Consider the following 22,772-nt stretch of genomic DNA (forward strand, 5'->3'; position numbering starts at 1 on the left):
GGGACCCGGGCCCCGGAGGGACAGTGGAGCTGCTGCGGCTGCGCGCCCTCCCTCTGGGGCTGTGGTTCCAGCAGCCGGCCGTCACGTGCCACACGTGCGTGCCATATGCGCGTGCGCCGAGGGTGGGCATCACCCAGCTCAGCCCTCGGCCCCCCAGAGGTGCCCACGCTGCCTGCCACCTGCCCCACCACCGCGTGTGGGGAGCAGGGAGCCCGAGGGGCTGTCCCAGCCTGTCCTGCGCCTCACAGGTCCGAGGGGAAGCAGGCTGGCCGCCGCGGCCGGAGCACGTCCCTGAAGGAGCGGCAGCCGGCGCGGCCGCAGAACGAGCGGGCCAACAGTCTGGACAATGAGCGCTGCCCGGACACGAGGAGCCAGCTGCAGGTGCGCGCCCCCGGAGAGCGTGTGGGCGGAGGCCGCGGTGGCCCAGGACCAGCCCGGTGCTGGGCCCGGCGCCTCGTGGCTGGGACGGCCCCTCGGCCTTCAGCCCAGTGACCTCTGCCTGACGCAAAGCCGAGTTCCCGAGCCAGCACTCCCGGGCGGCCGCTGGGGTGCGGGGGGTCGGCGGGGCGGGTGAGGGGCTGCGGCAGGCCCCCCTCCAGGGTGGATGGGCCCTGTGTCTGCAGATCCCCAGGAAGACCGTGTACGACCAGCTGAACCACATCCTCATCTCTGATGACCAGCTCCCTGAAAACATCATTCTCGTCAACACCTCCGACTGGCAGGGGCAGGTGGGCAGGGGCCAGGTGTCCCCCCGCAGCGGGGAGGTGGCGGGCATCCTCCGCACTGGCTGGGGAGAGCAGGGAGCGCCGGGCCGCGGGGCTGGGTGGAGCCCTGAGGCTGCTGCGCCCTCGCTCGCAGTTCCTGTCGGAAGTTCTGCAGAGGCACACGCTCCCCGTGGTGTGCACGTGCTCCGCAGCTGACGTCCAGGCGGCCTTCAGCACCATCGTCTCGAGGATACAGAGATAGTGAGTCCAGCGGCCCATGGCATCTGTCAGGGCCCCTACACCCCGGCCTTGCCTGCGGCTCTGTCCCGGGGGCCCCGATGTGCCCACCCACAGGCTCCCCACAGCCAGGTCTTCTGTCCAGATCTGGGCGGTGGTGGGACTTCTGCAGCGAGGGGGCCTTGCTGGGTGAGGCCCGGCGCCCTCCCAGGGCTCCCGCTGTCTGGGGTGGAGGACCCGGGCGTTGACGGCCCTCTTGGGGTCGTGAGCGGCTGCAGCAGCTGCTGCCCGAGTGTGGCGCTGGGGGCACAGCGCTCGCCTCGTCCCAGCACAGTGCCCATGGCCGCAGGGCCTGCTCGGGCCGGCGGGGGGTCCTGGCAGCAAGGACGGCTCCCTGACGCACCTGTCCCTCTCTGTCCGCCCTTGGACAGCTGCAACTGCAACTCCCAGCCCCCGACCCCCGTGAAGATCGCCGTGGCGGGAGCTCAGCATTACCTCAGCGCCGTCCTGCGGCTCTTCGTGGAACAGCTGTCCCACAAGACCCCCGACTGGCTGGGCTACATGCGCTTCCTCATCATCCCGCTGGGTGAGGGGCTCGGACAGGACACGCCAGCCTGCGCTCCGTTGTCAGGCTGCCTCGATGCCGCTGTCGGGAACAGCGGGGTGGCTGTGTGTTCCCCAGCCCCGTGGGACACGACCCTTCGTTCGTTGGCTTACGCGATTGGTTCTATTATGAAATTGGTAAACGGCCATCTCTCGGAAGTGCGGAGTCCCAGGGGGCTCACCGGCCCCCAGGCACCGACTGTGGCCTGCAGGACGCACCTGGGCCCCGAGGCGCCCCCGTCCACCAGGAGCGGGGAGGGGCTTGGAGGGGGCGCAGGGCGAGCCTGCCGCCTGACGCGCCTCCCTCGGCTCGCAGGCTCCCACCCCGTGGCCAGGTACCTGGGCTCCGTGGACTACCGCTACAACAACTTTTTCCAAGACCTGGCCTGGAGAGACCTGTTCAACAAGCTGGAGGCCCAGAGTGCCGGTGAGGCCTGAGGACGGCCGGCCGGCCGGGTGGGGCTACCCTGGCATCCGTGCCGCCACGCCTCCCCGAGGAGAAGCAGGGCCTCAGCCGGGTGCTCCCCTCGGGCCACCATGGGCCTCGGAGCCGGCTGGCCAGTGGGCCCAGGCGAGGGCTCCCAGGGATTTGGAGAAGCCTTGCTGCTTGTGCCCGGGACCCCCTGAGGATAGAGGGCATGGGGCCCCCAGCACTGCCGCTGCTCCCGGGCTGGGTACTGGGTGGCCTGGGGGCAGCGTGTGCACCCCACGGACCCTGCCCGGCCTTCTCCTGCAGTGCAGGACACGCCGGACATCGTGTCGAGGATCACACAGTACATCGCAGGCGCCAACTGTGCCCACCAGCTGCCCATCGCAGAGGCCATGCTGACCTACAAGCAGAAGAGGTACCTTCCCGGGCGCTGGGCAGGGCAGGGCGTGGGGGAGGGAGGGGGCCCCAGCTCCGTGGCACAGACACAGGCAACACGGCAGCGGCTCAGGACGGCATCAGGGACAGACCTGGCTGGCCGGGGGACGGAGCCCAAGCTGGGCTGGGGGAACGCCCTGAGCAGGCCCGGCAGCCCCAGGTGCTCGTGAATTAGCAGAAGAGGAATTAGAAGGAGCTGGTCAGGTTTCCTCTATCTCGTATGTCGGGATTCCCCGTAATAAAGGTCAAAAGAACAGCTGTCACACGGCCCCGTCCTCGCGGTGACCTGCTCACGCAAGCGCAGGCCCCGGCTCCTTCAACACCTGGGCTTCCCGGCCCGGGGACAAGCTCGCGCCCCGCCGCGGGCAGGACAGCCAAGGCCGGGCAGAGGTCTGGCTGCCAGGCCGGTGCAGGGGGGCGGGTGGCCGAGGGGGGACAGGCCAGCTCTGCAGCAGGTCAGACAAGGCCACGCGTCTCGGTCCCCGCCCGCGGCACGCTCCGAGGCTGTCCCGGGGTGGGAGACGGAGTGCGGTTGAAGCCCCAGCTCCCCGCGCCAGGCTGTCCGGAGCGAGGGCTGTGGCGGCCGATCCCACGCCTGGAGCTGCGTCCTGCTCCTCAGCGCTTAGTAACATGTCTGTGTTTTCTCTTTTGGTGGCTTTCTGAAAAGGAAAAAGAACTTTCATTTTGACTTTACCCTCAGGTACCGCTGTCCGTGGGTCTGCGCCCCTGTCCCCAGGCTGGTCTTTAGGGCTGTTTAGCAGTGCGGGCAGGTGGGGTGCATCACTCTCCCGGCCGCCTGCCTCTCATGGGCTCAGCAGGGGCGGCGCCCGTCAGGCAGGTCCCCCCCCCCCCCAGCCAGGACTTTGCTCCCCGCCCCCGACCCAGGTGGAAGGAGCGCAAAGCGCCGTGGCCTGGACGTCAGAGCGGGCAGGCGGTCCTCCGTCCGTGCCAGTCCAGAGGTTGAGGTGAACAGGTGCCCACGTTAGCCTCTCCGTGAGTGCCTGTGTTTCCAAAGCCCTGGGCACCACCACCTCTTACAGCAGAAGCAGGCGCTTGGGGTCCCCCCACGCGCCTCTGACCACCGATGCCACCCTGGCCGCGTGTGGGCCTTTGTCTCGGCTCGTGGTATTTGCTGACCGATTCACGGGCTAAGCGCCCTAGAAGGACAGCGTGGGTGCTGGTCCTACGTGTGGGGGTGTGTAGGCAGAAGGGTGGGGAGCCCGCCGGATGGCACACACTCACAGCCTGGCTCCGGGCCTCGCGCCCAGGGCTGCGGAGAGGACAGAGCGGCACAGAGGGTTTCCCGGCTTTGCGGCTCAACTGGACGCCCGGCCAGACCGCTAAGACCCCCACGTGCAGTGAAGGGCTTTTCACCCCCAGGGCAGCTTTACCCCTGAAAGCCTGGGTGTTGGGAGCCACAGTCCGGGGCGCCCCCAGAGCTGCCCCTTCAGTCGGGGTCCCCTTTCCCGTCCTGGGTCCTGCCCACTGGGCACCCTGGCTCTTGGGCTTCTCCGTCCAGGGGAGTGCATCCAGGGCAGGGTCCCTGGGCCCCGGGCAGCCTTCTTGCTGGACCCTGGGACAGACAGGGCGGGCGGGAGGGTCTGAGTTCTCTGTTGTCCTGCTAAACAAGCCTCTGTGAGCTAGAGAAAGACCAGCCGAGGTGTGCCCGCCCACTGCTCGAGCTGCCCGGGACCTGCAGAAGCCCGCAGCCTGCTTCGCTGCCTGGCCACGGCCTCTCGTCTCTCCCATGGCTGGCTCCTCGGCCTCAGGCCCGGGCTTCAGGGGGCCCTGGCCCTGCCTCTGCGTCACAGTGGTGACACCGGCACCTGCAGTGGGGGCTCCGGACACGCTGGGTGGAGCCCCATGGACGCCCAGCGTGCTGGCCACCCTAGAGCCCAGGACCAGGAGGTCAGCGGGTAGCCTTTGATGTGACAGAAAACAGAGGGGTCAGGAGACCCGGGACAGGGTGGGCAGTGGACATGGCCCTCGGGGCCCCACGGCCTCCTGCCCCCGTGGAGCACCCAGCTCCCGGCGGGACCTCAGACCCACCTGCTGTGTACAACCCAACAGCAGCCTCGGGGCACGACGCCCCCGGTGCCGCTCAGCTCCACGCTCCCAGTGTCCCTGCCCCCACGTGGTCTCCTGAGCCAGACCCAGGGCCCCCTCGGAGCCACGCATTGGAGCCTAGGAGTGCCGGCCTCTGTCTCGCCCAGAACACGCGTGTTCCCTCTGCGTCCCGGGGGCAGGTGGGGGGGTCTCAGTGGCGAGCCGGTGTCACCCCTGTCACGCTGGGCGCGTGTCGAGTGCTGAATGCTGTCTGCATGGCTCAGAGGCTCAGCTTGGCTTCTCAGAGTCCAGCAACGTCCCTGTGTGATGGCGCGTCCTGGCGGCCCTCCAGGCCTTCGTCTGTCTCTCTGCGTGCTGCTCGTGGGAGGGTCCCGGGACCCCCGGGCTTGGAGCCTCCCGTGCGCTGGGCTGGGGACCCCATGAGGACCTTGCATGCGAAAGCCGGCCCGGGCACAGGGTTCGAATTCTGTGCTATCTGTGGATAAACTCTGTTCCCCTCAGGTCAGAGCCTGGGGATGTGGCCCCGTTCAGTGGGACAGCCCAGATCTGTAGGTTTTTTTATCCAAAGACGCTCTCCAGGTCTTTGGAGGTGTGATGGGCGGTGCCGAGGAGAGGCCATGGGTGGTGCCGCGGGGCAAGGGCAGCACCTCCCGCTGGGACCAGCCTTGGGCTGGGTGTGCGTTCCGGGCTGGCCTCTGCACACACTTCATGGGCGGCGCTGGCCAGGTGCCAGCCTCCGTGCCCACAAGGGCAGGGCCGGGGGTGCTGCTGAGGCTTCTCCCCGAAGGGCCTGTGCCCGGGGGACCGTTCCAGCCAGCACGTGGGCACAGCACAGCCGGTGCATAGCCACCTGCGGAAGATTTGCTCTCCGACGCTGAGCTCTGATGTTTGGGGGCGTGAGACAGAAGAAGCAGAGCTGGGAGGATGGAGGTGCCTCCTCCATACTCTGAGGTCACAGGAGGCCCAGGACTGGCCCTGCCCTGGGGATTTTCCCAGGGCCCGGAGACACTGTGGTGCCCAGGCCCACCCCACCCCGGGGGAGCCACACAGGCCACAGCCTGGGCCCCGAGGTAGAGACCAGTCATTGTACAGCCAGCTGCAGAGGTGAGCTGCAGGACTGGCCCTGGCCTGGACTGCTGCTGCCACGTCCCCCGCTCCCTGACGGCCCTCTGCCCGAGGATGGGTGGTGACCAGTGGCCCCGGGGAGGCCGGGGCCCTGCCCGAAGATGTGCGGCGCCAAGTCCAGACAGAACCTGCACTGCAGCCCAGCCTCCTACAGAGGCATGGTCCCAAAGCCTGGGTCTCCGCTCCAGGCTGCTCTGGGAGGGCACTGTGTCTGAACGCGGAGTGTGCACCCCATCCCTGAGGCCAGAGCCCCGGGAATTGCCCACCCTGTCTAGTTGCACGGACTTTACCTAGACTGGGAGAAAGCCTCTACACCCTGGCTTTTGGCCGCTCCCAGTTGGTGGAGGAAGGCCAGACTGTCCCCTGGGGGGTCCTGGAGCACACGCGGCAAGCTGTCGTCTTGGGGCTGAGCAGAAGCATGGGCTTGCAGAGTTAGCAGAAGGGCAGTCGGGCCCAGACATCAGGCGCCTGGGATGGAGAAGCAGATCCCCCCAAGAAGCTGGGCTCCTGCAGGGCTGAGAGCTGACCGAGGGGGTCAGAGGCCTGGGCCAGGCACTGCAGGGACGGTCGTGGGCCTGGCAGGGGCGGAGCGGGCCCTGGTGCTGCCTGCCTCGGGCGGGGAGAGGTAACTGTGTGTCTCTTGTTCTCAGCCCTGACGAAGAATCCTCTCAAAAGTTCATCCCGTTCGTAGGGGTGAGTACTTCCTGGGTGGGGCTCCTGCCAAACTGTCTCATACTGCCTGGTTTTGCATCAACTTGATGTGTTCTAGAAGCTCCTTCACCAGTGTGAGCTGAAGACTCCTTAAATCTCCCCCATCTGAAAGCTCGTTGTTTCCTTCCCGCGTTGAGGGCTGGGCCCGAGGACGTCACTGCCCCCAGCTCTGCTCCCCTGCAGGCGAGGGCTCGGTGCTCCATGCTCAGCTCATCCTGGGCACACGGCCCGAGTCAGACTGTGGGCACTCGGCTGTGGGCGGGCACCTGGGCCAGCAGGGTCCCAGGACAGGTCACAGAGGGCTGCTTCTGTCCCGAGGAGCTCCGCACCCCCTCCACCCCGCCAGCCTGCTCAGCAGGGAGTGGGCTTTGTAATTCGGGAGGTTTGCGTGTCTCCCACTGCCGGGATCAGCAGCGGCTCCACGGCCGCAGGGGTTCACAGCCGGGTCCCTCCCTGCGGGGCCTCCAGCCGCGGCACCTGCTGCGGAGCCATGGGCAGTCTGGCAGAGGGGGCCAGCTGGCAGAGCAGGACGTCCATGCGGCCGTTTACCCTGGCCAGGCGTCAGGGCAGCTAGTGGCCCTCCTGGGAACCAGGTAGCCCGGGGCAGCCCGTCTTGGGGAATCTTCTGTAACGACAGGAGGGTCCTGCCCCATTGGATGCAGAGGCCCCAAACCCTGTCACGTGACTGAGGCTGACAATCACTTAATTAGCCTTAGTTTCACCTAGTCCCCATGCAGGTCAGCCCCCGTGGGGTCTGGAGCAGCAGGCACCTCACTGGGCAGGGGTCCCTCACACCAGTGCCCTGACCCCACCGACATCTGGGCCAGGCCAGCCACGGGCTCATGGTTTGTTGAGGGCTGGAGTGTGGGCCTTGCACCCCGGCCCGGGTGTGCAGGATGACCAGGGAGGGTGCCGCAGCTCCACAGGGTCACCCGCACGGCCACGGCAGCGGGAAGGTCCTGTGGCACGGACCCCCACGGTTGGGGGTTCAGCTCCGCTCCGACGACAGGAAGAACTGGGACGGTGCTGCAGCATCCCGAGCTCCCTGGGAGGGTGGGGCGAGCCAGGTGGCCCACGGCGGGAGGACCGCGCCCGGCCTGTGGGGCCCCAGCACTCGGGGGCAGCGCTGGCCAGGGCCACACTGCCAGCCAGCGTCCCGTTGCCTTCCAGGTGGTGAAGGTTGGAATAGTGGAACCGTCCTCAGCCACGTCAGGTAACCCGGTTCTCCCTGCCCTTGGGGGGCCCTGGCAACGCCTCCCCAGCCCCCCGGGCTGCTCTGCGGACAGAGGCCTGCGGAGCTCAGCCCTGCTCAACTCCCTCCCAAAGGTGACTCTGACGACGCGGCCCCCTCGGGCTCCAGCATGCTCTCGTCCACCCCACCGTCCACGTCTCCCGCGGCCAAGGAGGCCTCACCCACCCCGCCTTCCTCCCCGTCAGTGAGCGGGGGCCTGTCCTCCCCCAGGTAAAGGTGGCCGCGCAAGGCAGGCGGCCCACCCCCTCCTGACGCAGCAGGGCACCGGGTTAGAGGACGCGGAGAGTTCACGGCCGCCGGCCGCACCTCCCCGACACCAGCAAGCCCAGAGCCTGGCCGGAGGGGGCTCAGAACGGCCTTGGGGAAGACACGGGCTTGCTGGGACGAGGTGCCCCCTGGGTGGGGGTGGCATGGGCCCTGCTGGCTTGGGAGACTTGGGAGAGGGCCAGGTCCTGGCCTGGTGTGGCCCCCTCGGCCCCCCGGCCCTGGTGGCACTAGGGACGAAACCACACAGGAGTAAAGCTGGGGGGTGCTCTGCACGCAGATGGGGTGTAGGGGGAAGCGGCAGGAGCCGGAGGTGGGGTGGTCGGCAGGGCGCGGGCTCATGGGGCTGCCCCCGAGTCCCGTGGGGACCACACCTCAGACGGGGCTGGTTGACCTTGGCCCGCCAGGCTCCAAGGGGTGGCTTGAGGGAGCAGGCGGGGGGCAGTCCCGGGCGCTCCTGGGGGATCTCAGCATCGCGACCGTGCCCACCCACAGGCACAGACTGGGCTGTCCCCGGAGGCCGGGGCTCCCGTGTGCTGGTCAGCTGCCGCAGGCGGTTCCCCGGCGTTGAGCAGCACGGGCGCCAGCTGGCACCTTCTCCCGCCGTGCCAGCCCCCGAGCGAGGACAGAGGAGTGAGGCCCCCTCTGCTTTCGCAGCCAGGGCGTCGGCGCTGAGCTGATGGGGCTGCAGGTGGATTACTGGACGGCAGCGCCGCCTGCAGACAGGAAGAGAGAGGTGGAGAAGAAGGACCTGCCTGCCACCAAAAACACGCTCAAGTGCACCTTCCGGTCTCTCCAGGTCAGCAGGCTGCCCAGCAGTGGCGAGGCCGCGGCCACGCCCACCATGTCCATGACCGTGGTCACGAAGGAGAAGAACAAGAAGGGTGAGGTGGGGGCGGTGGGCTGGCTGTCGGGGTAACGGGAAGGGCGGCCACACAGGCCCCGAGGTCACCACGGGTCAGGGCGCCGCTCCTGACCGTGGCCACGGGCAGTGAGCAGAGGCCGCCTGGGTCGGCGGGAGGGCTGGCGGCCGTGGTCACGGTGGGGGGGGGGGGCTCAGGACGGCAGGGCTGCGAGGGCCGTGGCTGAGCCCTGCAGCCCTTTCCTTCCCAGTGATGTTTCTGCCCAAGAAAACCAAGGACAAGGACGTGGAGTCCAAGAGCCAGTGCATCGAGGGCATCAGCCGCCTCATCTGCACAGCCAAGCACCAGCAGAACATGCTGAGGGGTGAGCACCTCGGGGGGGCTCCCGGGACTCCTGGGAGGTCACCTGTCTAGATGTGCTTCCTTCAGCGGGGGGCCGTGGGGAGCTGGGTCCCTGACCCCAGTCCCCGGTGCTTCTGTCTAAAGTACAAAAGGAAACCAGAGGAAGCTGGAGTGCTTTTCAGAATTCCCGTCTGGGAACACTTTTGCTCTGCTACAAAATGCACATACGTAGTCGAAGCTCCGAACCTGTGTGGATAAAGCGCTCATACCAGAGGGACAGCTTTTTAATTTTTGAGAAATGATTTCTGAGTCTTTCTCATTCTTTTTTTTTTTTTTTTTTAAGATTTTATTTATTTATTCATGGGAGACACAAGGGGAGAGAGGCAGAGACACAGGCAGAGGGAGAAGCAGGCTCCCTGCAGGGACCCTGATTTGGGGACTCGAACCCGGGACCCCAGGATCACACCGAGCCAAAGGCAGGCGTTCAACCGCTGAGCCACCCAGGCGTCCCTCTTTTCTGTTCTTTTAAGATTGATTTGTGTGTCTCAGATTTTTTATACAAGATATTTTACAACCAATTAATTCAGAACATGGAGCCCCAAACACTTGTCTTCTTCGTGAGTTTGAGCCTGATGACCACTGCAGTCAAGAACCGCTCCACCTTCCTCTGTTGCTTTTCTGGTTTAAGTGGAGGGTGTCTGAACGCAGTCGCCAGGCCCCTGCTGGGGTGGAGGGGCTGTGGACGAGCAGGTCCCCGGGGCCGGGAGAAGCCAGCCGGCACCGGTGGACTGCCACCGGGTGTCCCCCAGGAGCCCGGGGCCCCGGGGGGGTGCTGGGCTCCTCCAGCCCCGTCCTGGGGCCTGGTGGGCAGGCGGGTCAGGCGGTCTTGTCCTCACAGTCCTCATCGACGGCGTGGAGTGGAACGACGTCAAGTTCTTCCAGCTGGCGGCCCAGTGGTCCTCCCACGTCAAGCACTTCCCCATCTGCATCTTCGGACACTCCAAGTCCACCTGCTAGCCCTGCCCCGAAGCCCTGGACGGCGAGCGCCAGGAGGGCCCAGCTGCTTTTCTGTTAACATTTCAGTTTACCACAGAGACCCTTACAAACAAAGAGAAACAGTCTTAAGTATGAATGTGCTCGCGACCTGGAAACTCCTGGGGAGGCTCCCGCCCTCGGAGCCCGCTAACTGCTCTGCTCATTAACCAGACGTGCCGGCGGGGTGGGAGGTCAGGCGGACGGTGCTGAGCTCTGAGGATCATGAAAGGTGTGTTTTGGCCTCAGGACCTCCCGAGCCCCCCAGCAAGAAGGGTCCTCACCTTCGCGTCCTGTCCTTCCTGAAAGCCAGGACTCTGCGTCCTCAGGGAGCTGGGGTCAGGTGGGGTCCGCACAGATCCACGGGCTGCCGGAGGCTGGGGGCCGGCCTCCTGTTGGGGGCGTCCCGAGCAGACCAGGGAGGCCGGCAGCCAGGCTGGGCCCAGCCGCCCACCAGCCGGGAGATGCCCCAGCACCGCCCACTCGTGGTTCCCAATAAACTCCAGCCTCGCGGGGCAGCGGAGGTTTTATAGTAGCAGATATTTTTAATGCTTTTAAATACACGTTAAAATGTAGCTGCCAAACAGACACTGCTCTTCTGACGTCCCAGCGGCCCCCCGGGGCTGGGGAGAGCCAGCCAGCGCTGCCCCCGCGACCCGGCCCTCCACCCCCCTCACCCCGTGCCGCCCGCACTTCGCTTCCTCCGCCAGTTGTCCCCGCCCCAGACTTAGCAAGCACAGCGGCCCGCGGCCGGCCCAGCGCACTCGGCCTCCGCCGTCCACCTGCTGCCTGGGCAGCCCGACCGCAGGCGCCAGGCGCAGAGGGATCCTGAAGAGGCAGGGAGCTCTCACCTCTTGGGGCCAAGCTCCCTAGAGCGAGGTTTTGGGTGTGGATCCCACCCTGGGTGGCAGCGTCACCCCCGCCTTGCAGCAGGAGACAGTCTGGCCCAGTCCCGCTGCTCCCCCCACAAGCACGTGCCCCCACTCTGCACAGAAAGAGCCCACCAGTTCCCATCCTTTGGCAGGTGTGGCCCCGGGACCCGAAGCCCACCCAGGGGGCCATCCAGGCTGTGCTCAGAGCACCGCGCCCAGTGCAGGGCAGGCTGCGGCCGCTCCCATTCTTCCAGAGGACAGGTCTGACCCCGGGGCGGTGAGAGACGGCCCGCTTTCTCACCTGTGACCCACCTGTGACCCACCTGTGTACTTCTGTCCCCAAGGCTGTTCAGGGTCGGAGGGTCCTGGCCGGTGGCCCTGGGCTGGTCGGGGAACAGGAGGACCCGGGCCTGACCTCGTGTATGGCCCTGCCTCAGGGATGCCTGTGGGCAGAGGCCCTTCCCCGTGAGGGTCTGGACTCCTCCCCTGACAGCAGCTGGGCCAGAACCGGCTTGGAAGGACGGGGTGGGGACAAGGCGGCTGAGCCTCACGCCGCAGGAGCCCGTGTGGTGTCCACCCGCAGCCGCCCCCCAGAAGCAGGCCCTGGGACCCCGAGCCTCCCGGCCCCGTCCCCGCTGCTCCTCAGGGTTTCTTCCCAAAGAGTCCTACTCAGCAGGGAGGAGGGGCAGGGGAGGCTCCTGACTCCGCTTTCCAGCCGCAGGACTGACTACGGAAGGGACCAAGGGGGCAGCAGCCGCGTCCACCTGCCCCGCCCCCACCTCCGTCCACTTCCCTGGCTACGGCCTCCTGCCCGCGGGGGACGCACAGCACCTGCGCCGGCCCGGGGCGCCGGAGCCCAGCCGCGGTCTGTCTGTTCCCAAGTGCCCCGGGGCCCCCCCGCCGCACTGTCCGAGGCCCAGGAGCTCGTGCGCACAGCCTCGGAGACCTGGGCTGCGCTGGCCCGGGCCTCGGCTTCCCCAAGGCTGAGCAGGCGGCACGTCCTCCTGCCCACCTCCGGGCTGCAGAGGACCCACGTGGAAGCACCTGTCCCTCCGGGGAAGGCGGCGCAGGCGAGAGACGTGAGAGCCGGGGGTGCTGAGCCGGTGCCGCCGCCGCCGCCGCCAGCACGTGCGGGGCTGGGGGTCAAGGGTTCCCGCCCTGGGCCACCGGGGGAACCGGGGCTCGCAGGCCGCGCCCCCCATGCGGTCCCCGGGGCCGGGCCTCCTGCGGCTGTGCGGCCAGTGCGAGTCCGGGCCTCGCCGCAGCTCCGGGGGTGGCCGAGGTCGGCCGTGAGCGCCGCGCGACCCGCGGACGGGACGACCGGGCTCCCTGGGTCCGCGCTGTCCCGGAGCGGATTCCCCGCTAGGGCTCGGCTCGGCTCCGCTCTGTCCTCGCCCGGGGCCCTGGTCGGTGTACGCGGCCTCTTGGGGCGCAGACGGACCCGTCACGCGCGGGACCACGGGGGCTGCCGAGGTGCTGAGCGACACCCGGAAACCTGGGGCGCCCGGGCCCTCCCCGTCCCGCCGCGTCGTTCCTCCGGGCGCCGCCCCGCGCCCCCGCCGCCTCCCGGGGTCAGCGTCGGGCCGGGGTACCGGGGGCGGGGGGCGGGGCCCGCAGGACGAGCGTCCGGGCCCGGCCGAGGCCCCGCGAGGGCAGCCCCGGGGGCGGCGCCGGGTCACAATCCCCGCGGGCCTGGGACGCAGGCCACGCCCCGGGCGGCGGGGGGAGGGGCCGCGCGCGGCGCAGGCGCAGAGCGGGCCGGAAGCGGAAGCGGCGGGGCGGGGCGGGGCGGGGCGGGGACGGCCGCGGCGGAACTTCCGCCGGGCTGGGGCCCGCCCCCTGGGGGCTCCCGCAGCGCTGTGGGCCCCGCCCCGCCCCGCCCCGCCCCGCCCCGCCCCCGCGGCCCCCGCCCGCCTTCCGCCCGGTGCCGGGATCCCTGCGAGCGGACCCGCGAGGGCCGGGGGCGGCGGCGGGGCCCGTGGGGCGTGGTCCGCGCGGCGCGGCTGAGGTCACAGGGGGGCCCGGGGCCTTGGCTCTGCGGCGGCCCTGGGCGGGGGCGCGCGGCGGGGCTGCAGCCGGGCTGGGGGCCGCGGAGGGGGCCGCGGAGGGGGCGGGGGGCCGGGGCCGGGGCCGCGGAGGGGGCGGGGGCGGGGCGCCGGCTGCCGGCGGGTCCCGCTGCCCCGGGGGCCCGGGAGGACAGGGGCGGCCGGGAGCCGTGGCCGGACGCGCCCCGGGGGAGGAGCCGGCGCCGCGGCGGGAGCCCGGGCAGCGCCGCCGTCGGAGCCCCGCGGGGTCCCGGGCCCGGAGCGCGGGGCGGCGGCCGCAGACTCAGGACTGGGTAAGCGGGGGCGGGGCGGGGCGGGGCGCCTCAGGCTGGGCGGCCCCGGAGCACCCCCCCCGCCGCGCGGGCCCGCGGACGAGGGCGCGGACAGCCCGGGGGCGCCCCGGGAGCCAGGAGGCCGGAGCCCAGGACCGGGCGCGGCGCCCCGCGGGGAAGGCCCAGAGCCGGGCGGGTGCGAGCGCCGGGGCCAGCGTGGCGCGGGGGCCTGTCCCGCGGGCGCCAGACACGTGCGTGCAGGGCCGCTGGGCCGGACGGCGCGACCCGGGGGCGGGGGCGGGGGCGGGGGCGGGACGGGAGCAGGCGCGCGCTGCCCACCGAGGGCCCCGGGGACCGGGGAGCCCCAGCTCGCGGGGGGGCCGCGGGGAGGGATTTGGGGGGCCCGGGAGGAAAGTGCTGACCCCTGTGTGCGGACGGCCCGCCCCGGGTTTGGGGCCGCCACTCCCTGCTGCCCCCTGGCCCTCGCTCCGTCCGTCTTGCCCGGTGTCCTTCCTCCCTCCGCTCCTTAGGGTGCGCGGCTGCTCCCGCGGGCTTCGCCTCCCAGGGAAGCTCCAGCCTGCCCGAGGGAGCCGCACCGCCCGTCTGTCCCCCAGCCCCGCGTCCCAAGCCCGCAAGAGCTCCGTTCCCGTGCAGCGTTCAGCTCGGCCGTCACCGCACGTAGTGAGGACAGGTGCTCGCCCAAGGGTAGCGACCTCAGGCTGAGGCCGGGTGCAAGGAGACCTCCCCCGGGGGGCATCTGCAGACATGCAGCCTCCGGCCAACGGCTGGGCAAGCGTGTGCACGTCTGCCTTGTGGGCCTCTCGCCGCAATGACCACGGAAGGCTCAGAAGAAGGCCAGGACCCACGGAGCGGAAGAGGGTGGGAGGGCTGGCCAGCGGGAGTTCTACTGGGTGATCCCCCTGGGCGGAGCCAGGCCGCTCTTAGTTGCGTGTGGGAGGCAGCAGGAGCGGGCTGCCCCCGAGCCCCCGAGCCCCTGAGCCCCAGGCCGCACGTGTTGCCAATGGTTTTGGTGCCCCGCTGCACCCTAGCCAACAGCCAAGGGTGCCGCACCTTTGAAGAAAACCTCTATCATGAAGACAACGTTTGCACATCCCGTACTTCATAAGGGATTACTGTCCAGAATGCAGAGAGGACTAAAATAAAACAACCACCACCTGAGAAAAAACGGGCAGAAGGCTTGAACAGACTCTTCTCCAGGTGTATCAGTGGCCGGCAGGTGTATGAGAAGATGCCCTGCCTCACCGGTCCTAGGGCAACGGCGATCAAAACCACAGCAGAAGAAAGAAGAAAGAAGAAGAAAACTTCTATCATGAAGGAGAGCAAAACAGCAAGGAAAGCAAAAGGAATCAGAACCACAGCAGTCCCAGGCAGAACAAGACGGAGCTGCGGGTGTGTCACCATCCTCACGGGACCTGTGCCATCTTGGAAGAATTGTCGCAAGCAGCCAAACGACAGGGATGTGCACACGGTGACAGCAGCACCACGGGTGACATGCAATTGCTCCTGCTCCGTTGCAGGAGAAGGCTCTAGGAGGCATCCACAGCGGAGGGTTTTAGTGAAGACGCTGCACACAACTGCGTGCAAGGCAGTGGCCCGCGTGACTGTAAACAGACTCCAGGAGAGAAACGAGAAAGACCAACTTGGAAACGGGAGTAAGCTTAACAGGAGACAAGCAACCTATTTGAGAGAAACTTTGACAATATTAGTTGACAACAGGAAGAGACACCGGCCCAGAGGGTCCTCCTTAAGTGTTTGACGATTCAGTGTCATCAACAATAAAAATGCTAAATATTTGATAAGCTTTAAAAGATGGTAAATGTCTTTCTCTTTGTCAGCAAGCTGAACTGGCAAAACAAAAATAAATATAGGTCCAGTCCTAACAGGTGTGAATTCATGGCACAGAGCTCCAGTGAGCAAAGCGACAGAGCCCTGGCGTGTGATGCGTGGATACCGGGACTGAAGAGCGAGTCTGGAAGTTGACCCAAATGCCGACAGACACCGGGTGTAGGATGCAGCTGGCATCTCAGATCAGTGGGGAAGGTGGAGTTTATGGTAAACCGTGCTGGGCGGCGGTGTAGCTATCTAGAAGCCGTCATTGAACACCAGGACGAACTCCAGATGCCTGGGGCAGCCTTTCTGACCTAGCCTCAGTCCAGAAGCCATGAAAGAAGAGACGGTTACGTGCAACCACGTGTGGAAAACCAACAAAACTTTTAGGGAGGCAAAATACACACCACTCGCAGAGTTAGAGCTGACCAGCGCACCGAGACGCTCCGGGAGGGTGGGGGGCCATCCTGTCTGCGCTTGCTGGGAACACGGGGTTTGCACGTGCAAAAGGATGAAGTTGAACTCCTAGTGCCACATACATAAGTTAACTCAAAGTGGATCAAAGACAGGAGGCTACAAAACGGGCAGCCCGGGTGGCGCAGCGGTTTAGCGCTGCCTTCAGCCCAGGGCGTGATCCTGGAGACCCGGGATCGAGTCCCGCATCCAGCTCCCTGCATGGAGCCTGCTTCTCCCTCTGCCTGTGTCCCTGCCCCTCTCTCTCTCTCTCTCTCTCTCTCTCTGGATCTGTGTCTCTCATGAATGAATAAATAAAAATTAAAAAAAAAAGACTGTAAAATTCCTACAAGAAAACCCAGGGGAAAGCTTCGTGACACTGGATTCGCAGTGATTTCGTGGATGATACCCAACAGCCCCAGCGGCAAAAGTGAAAATAGGTAAATTAGGGTTCGTCAAGTCCCCAGAGTGAAAAGCCAACCTGCGGAATGACAGACAACGTTTGCACATCACGTACCTGGTAAGGGATTACTGTCCAGAATGCAGAGGGGACTAAAACAAAACAACCACCACCTGAGAAAAAACGGGCAGAGGGCTTGAACAGACTCTTCTCCAGGTGTATCAGTGGCCGGCAGGTGTATGAGAAGATGCCCCGCCTCACCGGTCCTAGGGCAACGGTGATCAAAACCACAGCGGAAACCGCTTCACTCCCGTTGGGGTAGCTACTGATAAAAAAAAGAAAAAAAGGACTGGCAGGGATGTGGAGAGATCGGAACCCCGTGCAGCGCTGGCGGCCGTGCAACGTAGGGCAGTGATTGTGGGGAACGGCACGGAGTTGCCGAAAACACTACCCTGGAATCACCGGGCGGTCGGCGATTCCACGTCTGGGCTCGTGCGAGCTCTCCTCTCGTGCAGGGGCTCAAGCGGGTGGGCGCACGCCCGTGTGAGCAGCAGCATTGTGCACAATGCCCGCAGTGCAAGCAGCCGGGGCCCCGCGAGGGATGAGTGTGGTGTGTGCCCCATCGGAGCCGGGCTTAGGCCGAGAAAAGGAAGTTCCGACAGGTTACGACGCGGGTGGACCTTCGGGGCGTGACGCTCGGTGAGGTCAGCGGGTCGCAGAAGGACGCACACTGTAAGGCGCCCCACGCGAGGTCCCCAGGGTGCTCAGACTCCCGTGGGCAGAACATACAACAGGGGCAGGGGCTGAGGAGGGGGTGGGGACTTGGTGTTTAACGAGGACAGCGTTTCCATTTGGGAAGACGGCGTTCTGGAGACGGACGGTGCCGGCAGCTGCCCAGTGTGCTTAACGACACTGAACCGTACGCCTTAAGATGGTGAGATTTATGTGCAGTTTGGTACATGTGAAAGTGTAAAAAAGAGAAGAGAAAAGAAGGGGAGACGTCACTTGGGGACGTCCCTGTGGGAAACGGGGCGGAGCTGCTGCCCGTCCCGGAAGGCAGGTGCTGGCAGATGCTGTCGTGTCGCAAGGGATCAGCTGGGGACACAGCTCCGGGATGTCCGTACGGAGCAGGCGGGCGTGAACACCAAGCACAGGGCACAGAGGGGGACACGTGCCTCCTACAAGCGCTGGAAGCTTGGGAGGGAGACTGAGCCAGGCGGCCGCAGGCCCCGGAGCCCCAGCAGCGGACCCGCCGGGCTCGGGCCAGTCTGAAGTGGACCCCCTGGGGCGCGCAGGCCAGCTGGTCGCACTGACAACGGAGGGCACCGTGAGCTGTCCCCAGCCAGCCCCTCCCTGCCCTGACACCCAGCACCTGACAGGCGCCAGCGATGGGGGCAGAGAGCCGCGGGGGTCGTGCGGGGACACACCGGCGAAGCCACGGTCGTCGGGGAGCTCAGCTGGCCGCGCAGAGTAAAGACTTTGGTGCCCGCGGTGTCCGTGAAATGAAGCTTGGCCGGCACCCCCGGCGGTGGCTGCTGGTGGCAGGACAGCGACAGCGTGACCCCTGCTGGGAGCACCTGGACCCGCTGGGAAGCGTGCGCGTGAGAAGCAAGTGCAGGACCGCCGCACCCCAGCGCAGCCGGAAGCCTGGGGGGCCCTCCTGCCACTGGCAGCCCCACAGCACGGGCTGCAGGGACACCCCCGGACGTGGTTCCCGGAGGCCCGGGGCCGCGGCGAGGATGCAGATACCTGAGGCGCAAAGTCACCGTGATGCCATGAGAACCAGACTCCCGATCCCGGAGCGTTTACGCGCTTTTCTCAGAAGAAAACAACCAAGTGACAAAATGAAGAAGAAAAATAGCGGGTTTGAGGAGCACAGTTAACACGTCTGACTTACAGGGTCCCCGAACATTGAGCGCAGCGAGCGGAGAGTCGCTTTTTCTTTCCATTGTCGCTCCGGAAGCCCCGGAACTTGGCAAGAGGATCTGAGACGCAGACGCTCTGGGACCGAGCCCCAGAGAGGCGGGAGCAACCCAGGAGGAAAGTGGGGGACAGCAGGGGGCCGGTGGTGACGGTCGCAGCCGCCCCTCCGCTGACACCGCCTCCAGCAGGCCTGCCCCGCCCGGGAGCTAGAGCAACAGCTGGCACCCCGCGGAGCTGGCACCCCGCGGAACGGCTGGCACCCGCCGAACGGAGCAGGGACTCGGAGGGCGGGGCGCGGGGAGCAGGAGGCCTCCAGAGCATCACGGGGAAACCCCAGGAAATGGGGGAACACGTGCCTCCCCGTAACTTGGGAAGGATTCTGGTTTGTACACAGAAACGTTCAGAAAATCATGAAGAGCTGTTCACGGACGGAGCAGGATCGCGACGCCCGGTCGGAGGGCTCGAGTCTGCAGCTGCGGGAACCGCCGGAGAAATGGAAGAGAAAGGCGGGGAAGTGGGAGAAAAGACGAGAAACAGGAGCTGTGCGGAGAGACCACGCGCGGCCGGGCAGCGACAGCCGTGAGATGTCACGGGCTCACTAAGCGGGTGAAAGGCGACCGTCTGAACCTGTATCACTAGAATTATTTTTTTAAAGAAGATTTCGTGGGGATCCCTGGGGGGCTCAGCGGTTGAGTGCCGCCTTCGGCCCAGGGCGCGATCCTGGGGTCCCGGGATCGAGTCCTGCGTCGGGCACCCTGCATGGAGCCTGCTTCTCCCTCTGCCTGGGTCTCTGCCTCTCTCTGTGTGTCTTCCATGAATAAATAAATAAAATGTTTTAAAAATAAGTAAAGAAGATTTCATTAATTTTATTGTAGAGAGAGGGAGAAAGAGACCGGGGAAGGGGCAGAAGGCGAGGGAGAGAGCACCCCAAGCAGGCGCCACACCCGACCCCGAGCCGACCAGGGTTCAGGCTCATGACCGTGAGGTCACGACAAGGGTCAGAGGGCCACCTGACTGAGCCAGCAGGCGCCCACCCCCATTAACTTAAACACCTCAAGACACGGATGACAAGGACGGAAACTTCTCTACAGTGGTCCCAGAAACCCCTAAGTGAAGAGCTTGGGGCGGGCCCTGCCCAGCGATGAGGACTCAAGTCCTCCCGTTCGCCCTGACAGCGGTGCCGGGACAGGAGGAGGGGGAAGCGCGGTGCCAGGCCAAGTGTGGCACAGACTGCGGGTTCCCGAGGGCGTGAGCAGCGTGTACAGCTAGACTGTCCCCGGGACCCCCGGAGGGCAGGGACTCGGCCCTCCTCAGCTCCGCTCCCAGGGTCGACGGCGGTGCCTGGCACATCAGGGGCGCAGTGAAGATACGGGGTTGAGGAAGTGCGTGAATGTGAGGAAAACCGTACCCCGAGGACAAAGGAATTTAGAAATCCAAAAATATATAAAAAATTAAAAAGAAATCCATTTAATAAAATTCTCTGCGTTAACAAAGGAGGAAGACCACGTGATTATCTCCATAGATGTTGAAAAATACCGTTAATAAATTCTGGTGTCCTTCCTTAAACACAAAAGCCTATCGATTCTTTTTCCTTTTTTTGTTTTTACTTGAAGCAGAATTAACCCAGTGGAAACCCGTTGATTCTGAGTAAGGCGGGGAGTGATGGGCGTTTCTGTGACCCGGTCAAGGGAGGACCCAGAGCCGCACAGGGCCTCCGCGGGAGCTGCTGGCAGGTCGCACGTCGCCATGACGATGAGCACCGGACACCCGAGGCCCTGCGGTCGTCGGGGAGGATGAAATGAGCTATAAATACCTGCAAAGAAGGCCTGAAACGTCACTATTTGCAGCTAACCCATTGTCTGCCTGGAAACCCCACGCGGGCCAGGTGAGGAACAGGACCGCTGGCACAGAGGAAGGCTGCGGCTGATGACCTCCCTTTAACACTAATAGTCAGGGGGCGCCCGGGCGGCTCAGCGATTGAGCACCTGCCTTCTGCTCAGGGTGTGACCCCGGGTCCTGGGATCGAGTCCTGTGTCGAGCCTGCTTCTCCCTCTGCCCTCATCTCTGCCTCTCTCTGTGCGTCTCCTGAATGAATAAAGAAAATCTTTAAAATGAAATAAAACACTGCCTCTCTCTCTCTCTCTCTGTCTCTCTGAATAAAAACAAAAAACAAACAAACAAAACCATGAAAAAAGGGCAGCCCTGGTGGCGCAGTGGTTTAGCGCCGCCTGCAGCCTGGGGTGTGATTCTGGAGACCCGGGATGGAGTCCCACGTCGGGCTCCCTGCATGGAGCCTGCTTCTCCCTCTGCCTGTGCCTCTGCCTCTCTCTCTCTCTCTCTCTCTCTCTCTCTCAATAAAAACAAAACAAAACAAAAATAATTAAAAAAAAATAAAATGAAATAAAACACTGCCTCTCTCTCTCTCTCTGAATAAAAACAAAACAAAAAGTAAAATAAAATGAAATAAAACAAAACTAAATAGTTTCTCCATACACTGGAAACCAATCGGAAAACGTAGTGGGAGGAAAGGGTCTGGTTTCCTTTATTTTTATTTTTTCTTTCCTTTTTGTGATCTATTCCCTTTGACACCGGAAGCTGCAAAGTCCTTAAGAATGAGTGTGTCCCTGTGAAGAGCACTGTGACATGCGACCGAGGACCACAGACGACACCTAATGGAAAGCTACACCATCTTTCTTTTTTTTTTTTAAGTTGCATTTATTTATTTGAGAGAGAGCGCGCACGGCGGGGAGGGGCAGAGGGAGGAGAAGCAGACGCCCCGCGGAGCAGGGAGCCCACGTGGGGCTCGATCCCAGGGCCCTGGGTCACGACCTGAGCCGAAGGCAGACGCTTCACCTTCTGAGCCCCCCGGGCGCCCAAAGCGATACCATCATATTTGATGGGAAGATTTAATGTTCTAAATCTGCCAGATTTTTCCCCCAAGTATCTTAATCAGTGCAACACCAATTTATTTTAAATTTTTCATTAACGTTGAAAATTTTATCCTAAATGTGCATAATGTCTCCACTGGCATATCTGTCGCCACATGACACATGTCCCCGAGACTTAGCAGCTTAAAACAATGGTGAATATGCTTGTCCCGGCGTCTGTAGGTCCGGAATGTGGGAGCTGCTTAGCTGCGTGGCTGTGGCTCAGGGTCTGCGGGGTTACAGTCACGACGTCAGAGCTGCAGTCCTCGGCGAGGCCAACGGGGCCGGAGAACCCGCGTCCCCCGCGGCGCACTCGCATGCCTGGCAAGTCGGTGGGTGCCGGGCGTGGGCAGGGGCCTCGCTCCTCCCTCGGGGCTGCAGGAGTCCTCCGGTCCTGCCGCTGACTTCCCCCCGAGCCAGCGCTTGGGGACGCGGCAGGAGGGGGCCGCAGTGTCCGAGGACAGCCTTGGACTCCCGCTCCCTCGTTACCGCACCACCCCGTTGGTTCCGAAGGTCAGCGCCGCGTGACGTGGGAGGGGAGGGCACCAGGAGACACAAGTCCCTGGATGTCCCCGCAGCCGCAGGTCCGGCAGGCCCAGAGCCGGAGCAGCGGGAGGAACGTGTCCCCAGAACCATCCCAGTGACGCTGCAGGGCAGCAGAGGCAAAGAGGGAAGACAGAGGCCTGAGAGGAGCGGCAGAGAGCCTGACTACGACAGGACCCCCATGCGGCGGGCACAACCGTCCACCTGGACTTCCACGCCCAGCAAAAACGATCTTTTAAGGAGACGGAAATATAGGGGCGCCCGGTGGGGTGGCTCCGTCGGTGAGGCCTCGGCCTCGGGCTCAGGGCGTGATCCTGGGGTCCTGGGACGGAGGCTGCATCTCCCTCTCCCTCTGCCCCCCTTGCCCCCGACCGCTCGTGCTCGGCCTCTCAAATAAATAAATAATCTTCCAAAAGAAGAGGGAAAAGTCAAGAAAACGATGCACCACAACAAAACAGAACGAAGCTTTGCCCCAGCAGGACCTCCCCCTCATCACGAAGACGGAGCTCACCCCGGAAGGTGCTCGCAGACAGGAGGGGCCGCAGCAGGGAGAGTGTGGGCAAACGGAAACGAATGCGCGTGGACCAACACGCACACCCACGTGGGCGCGACTGTCGGGACGGGCTCTGGACGTGGAGCTAAGTGTTCACCATCCCCTCCGGTGGCACGAAGGCAGTGGGCACAGTTTTTTGTTTTTTGTTTTTTTTATGATAGTCACAGAGAGAGAGAGAGAGAGAGAGAGGCAGAGACACAGGCGGAGGGAGAAGCAGGCTCCATGCAGGGAGCCCGACGTGGGACTCGATCCCGGGTCTCCAGGATCGCGCCCCGGGCCAAAGGCAGGCGCCAAACCGCTGCGCCACCCGCAGATCCCGAGCACAGTTGTTAACAGACTTTGGTGAGTCGTTGGCTCACGCGGTGATTACGCCAGGAGACCGGGGAGAGAGAGGCACCTTGAACAAGTGGAGGGGAAGCGGAGCAGAAGAGAGGACGGGTCCAAGAAAGAGGTGTGGACCCAGCAAGACGAAGCCCAAGATCCCACAGCAGGCGTGACCCCGATGGCAGTCGCGTCAGCAGATGCACAGACCCGGCACCCCGCTTACGACGCACCCCCCGGCAGCGCGGGTTCAAACCCACCCAGTCCATCGTCGATATGCGCGTGTGCATGGGGCGAACATGGGACTGGCCCAACGCGTGGGACGGAGACCTCCCACGAACAGCCTCCCCGCCGTTCCTGCCACGCTTTGGGTCTGGAGTTGGAGCACGTGGGTGCCCCTCCACGCTGCAGCAGGCGACCCGGTGGACGTGCGCGTGGGTGCAAGAAGCCAGCGGCACAACGTGTGTGTAGCGGCTTCCTTTATCCAGGGTTCAAAAGCGGGCCTGTGTGCCTGCATCGTAAGGATGTTGTTTGAAGGAATAAAGACTTT

The 22,772-nt window shown here is 64.8% G+C and overlaps 1 protein-coding gene across 7 annotated transcripts in view; it reads left to right on the top strand.

Annotated features, from left to right (window-relative positions):
* The window catches only part of PACS2 (phosphofurin acidic cluster sorting protein 2), a 57,454-nt gene extending 46,854 nt beyond the window's left edge, over nucleotides 1-10,600 (top strand). For 3 of the 7 annotated variants that reach the window (XM_072840204.1, XM_072840203.1, XM_072840207.1), the window contains 13 exons: nucleotides 249-381; nucleotides 624-728; nucleotides 859-965; nucleotides 1,373-1,527; nucleotides 1,861-1,971; nucleotides 2,281-2,389; nucleotides 3,077-3,109; nucleotides 6,252-6,294; nucleotides 7,483-7,525; nucleotides 7,639-7,774; nucleotides 8,486-8,712; nucleotides 8,942-9,055; nucleotides 9,932-10,600. In XM_072840204.1, coding sequence (XP_072696305.1) covers nucleotides 249-381; nucleotides 624-728; nucleotides 859-965; nucleotides 1,373-1,527; nucleotides 1,861-1,971; nucleotides 2,281-2,389; nucleotides 3,077-3,109; nucleotides 6,252-6,294; nucleotides 7,483-7,525; nucleotides 7,639-7,774; nucleotides 8,486-8,712; nucleotides 8,942-9,055; nucleotides 9,932-10,050 — 1,435 coding nt within the window. In that variant the 3' untranslated portion in view covers nucleotides 10,051-10,600. The remainder of the gene's footprint in view (nucleotides 1-248; nucleotides 382-623; nucleotides 729-858; nucleotides 966-1,372; nucleotides 1,528-1,860; nucleotides 1,972-2,280; nucleotides 2,390-3,076; nucleotides 3,110-6,251; nucleotides 6,295-7,482; nucleotides 7,526-7,638; nucleotides 7,775-8,485; nucleotides 8,713-8,941; nucleotides 9,056-9,931) is intronic. The other 4 variants (XM_072840205.1, XM_072840206.1, XR_012037316.1 and 1 more) reach the window with 3 other exon arrangements.
* The last annotated feature ends 12,172 nt before the right edge of the window (nucleotides 10,601-22,772 follow it).

Source organism: Canis lupus, chromosome 9 (assembly GCF_048164855.1).
Source record: "Canis lupus baileyi chromosome 9, mCanLup2.hap1, whole genome shotgun sequence".
Lineage (NCBI taxonomy): Eukaryota > Metazoa > Chordata > Mammalia > Carnivora > Canidae > Canis > Canis lupus.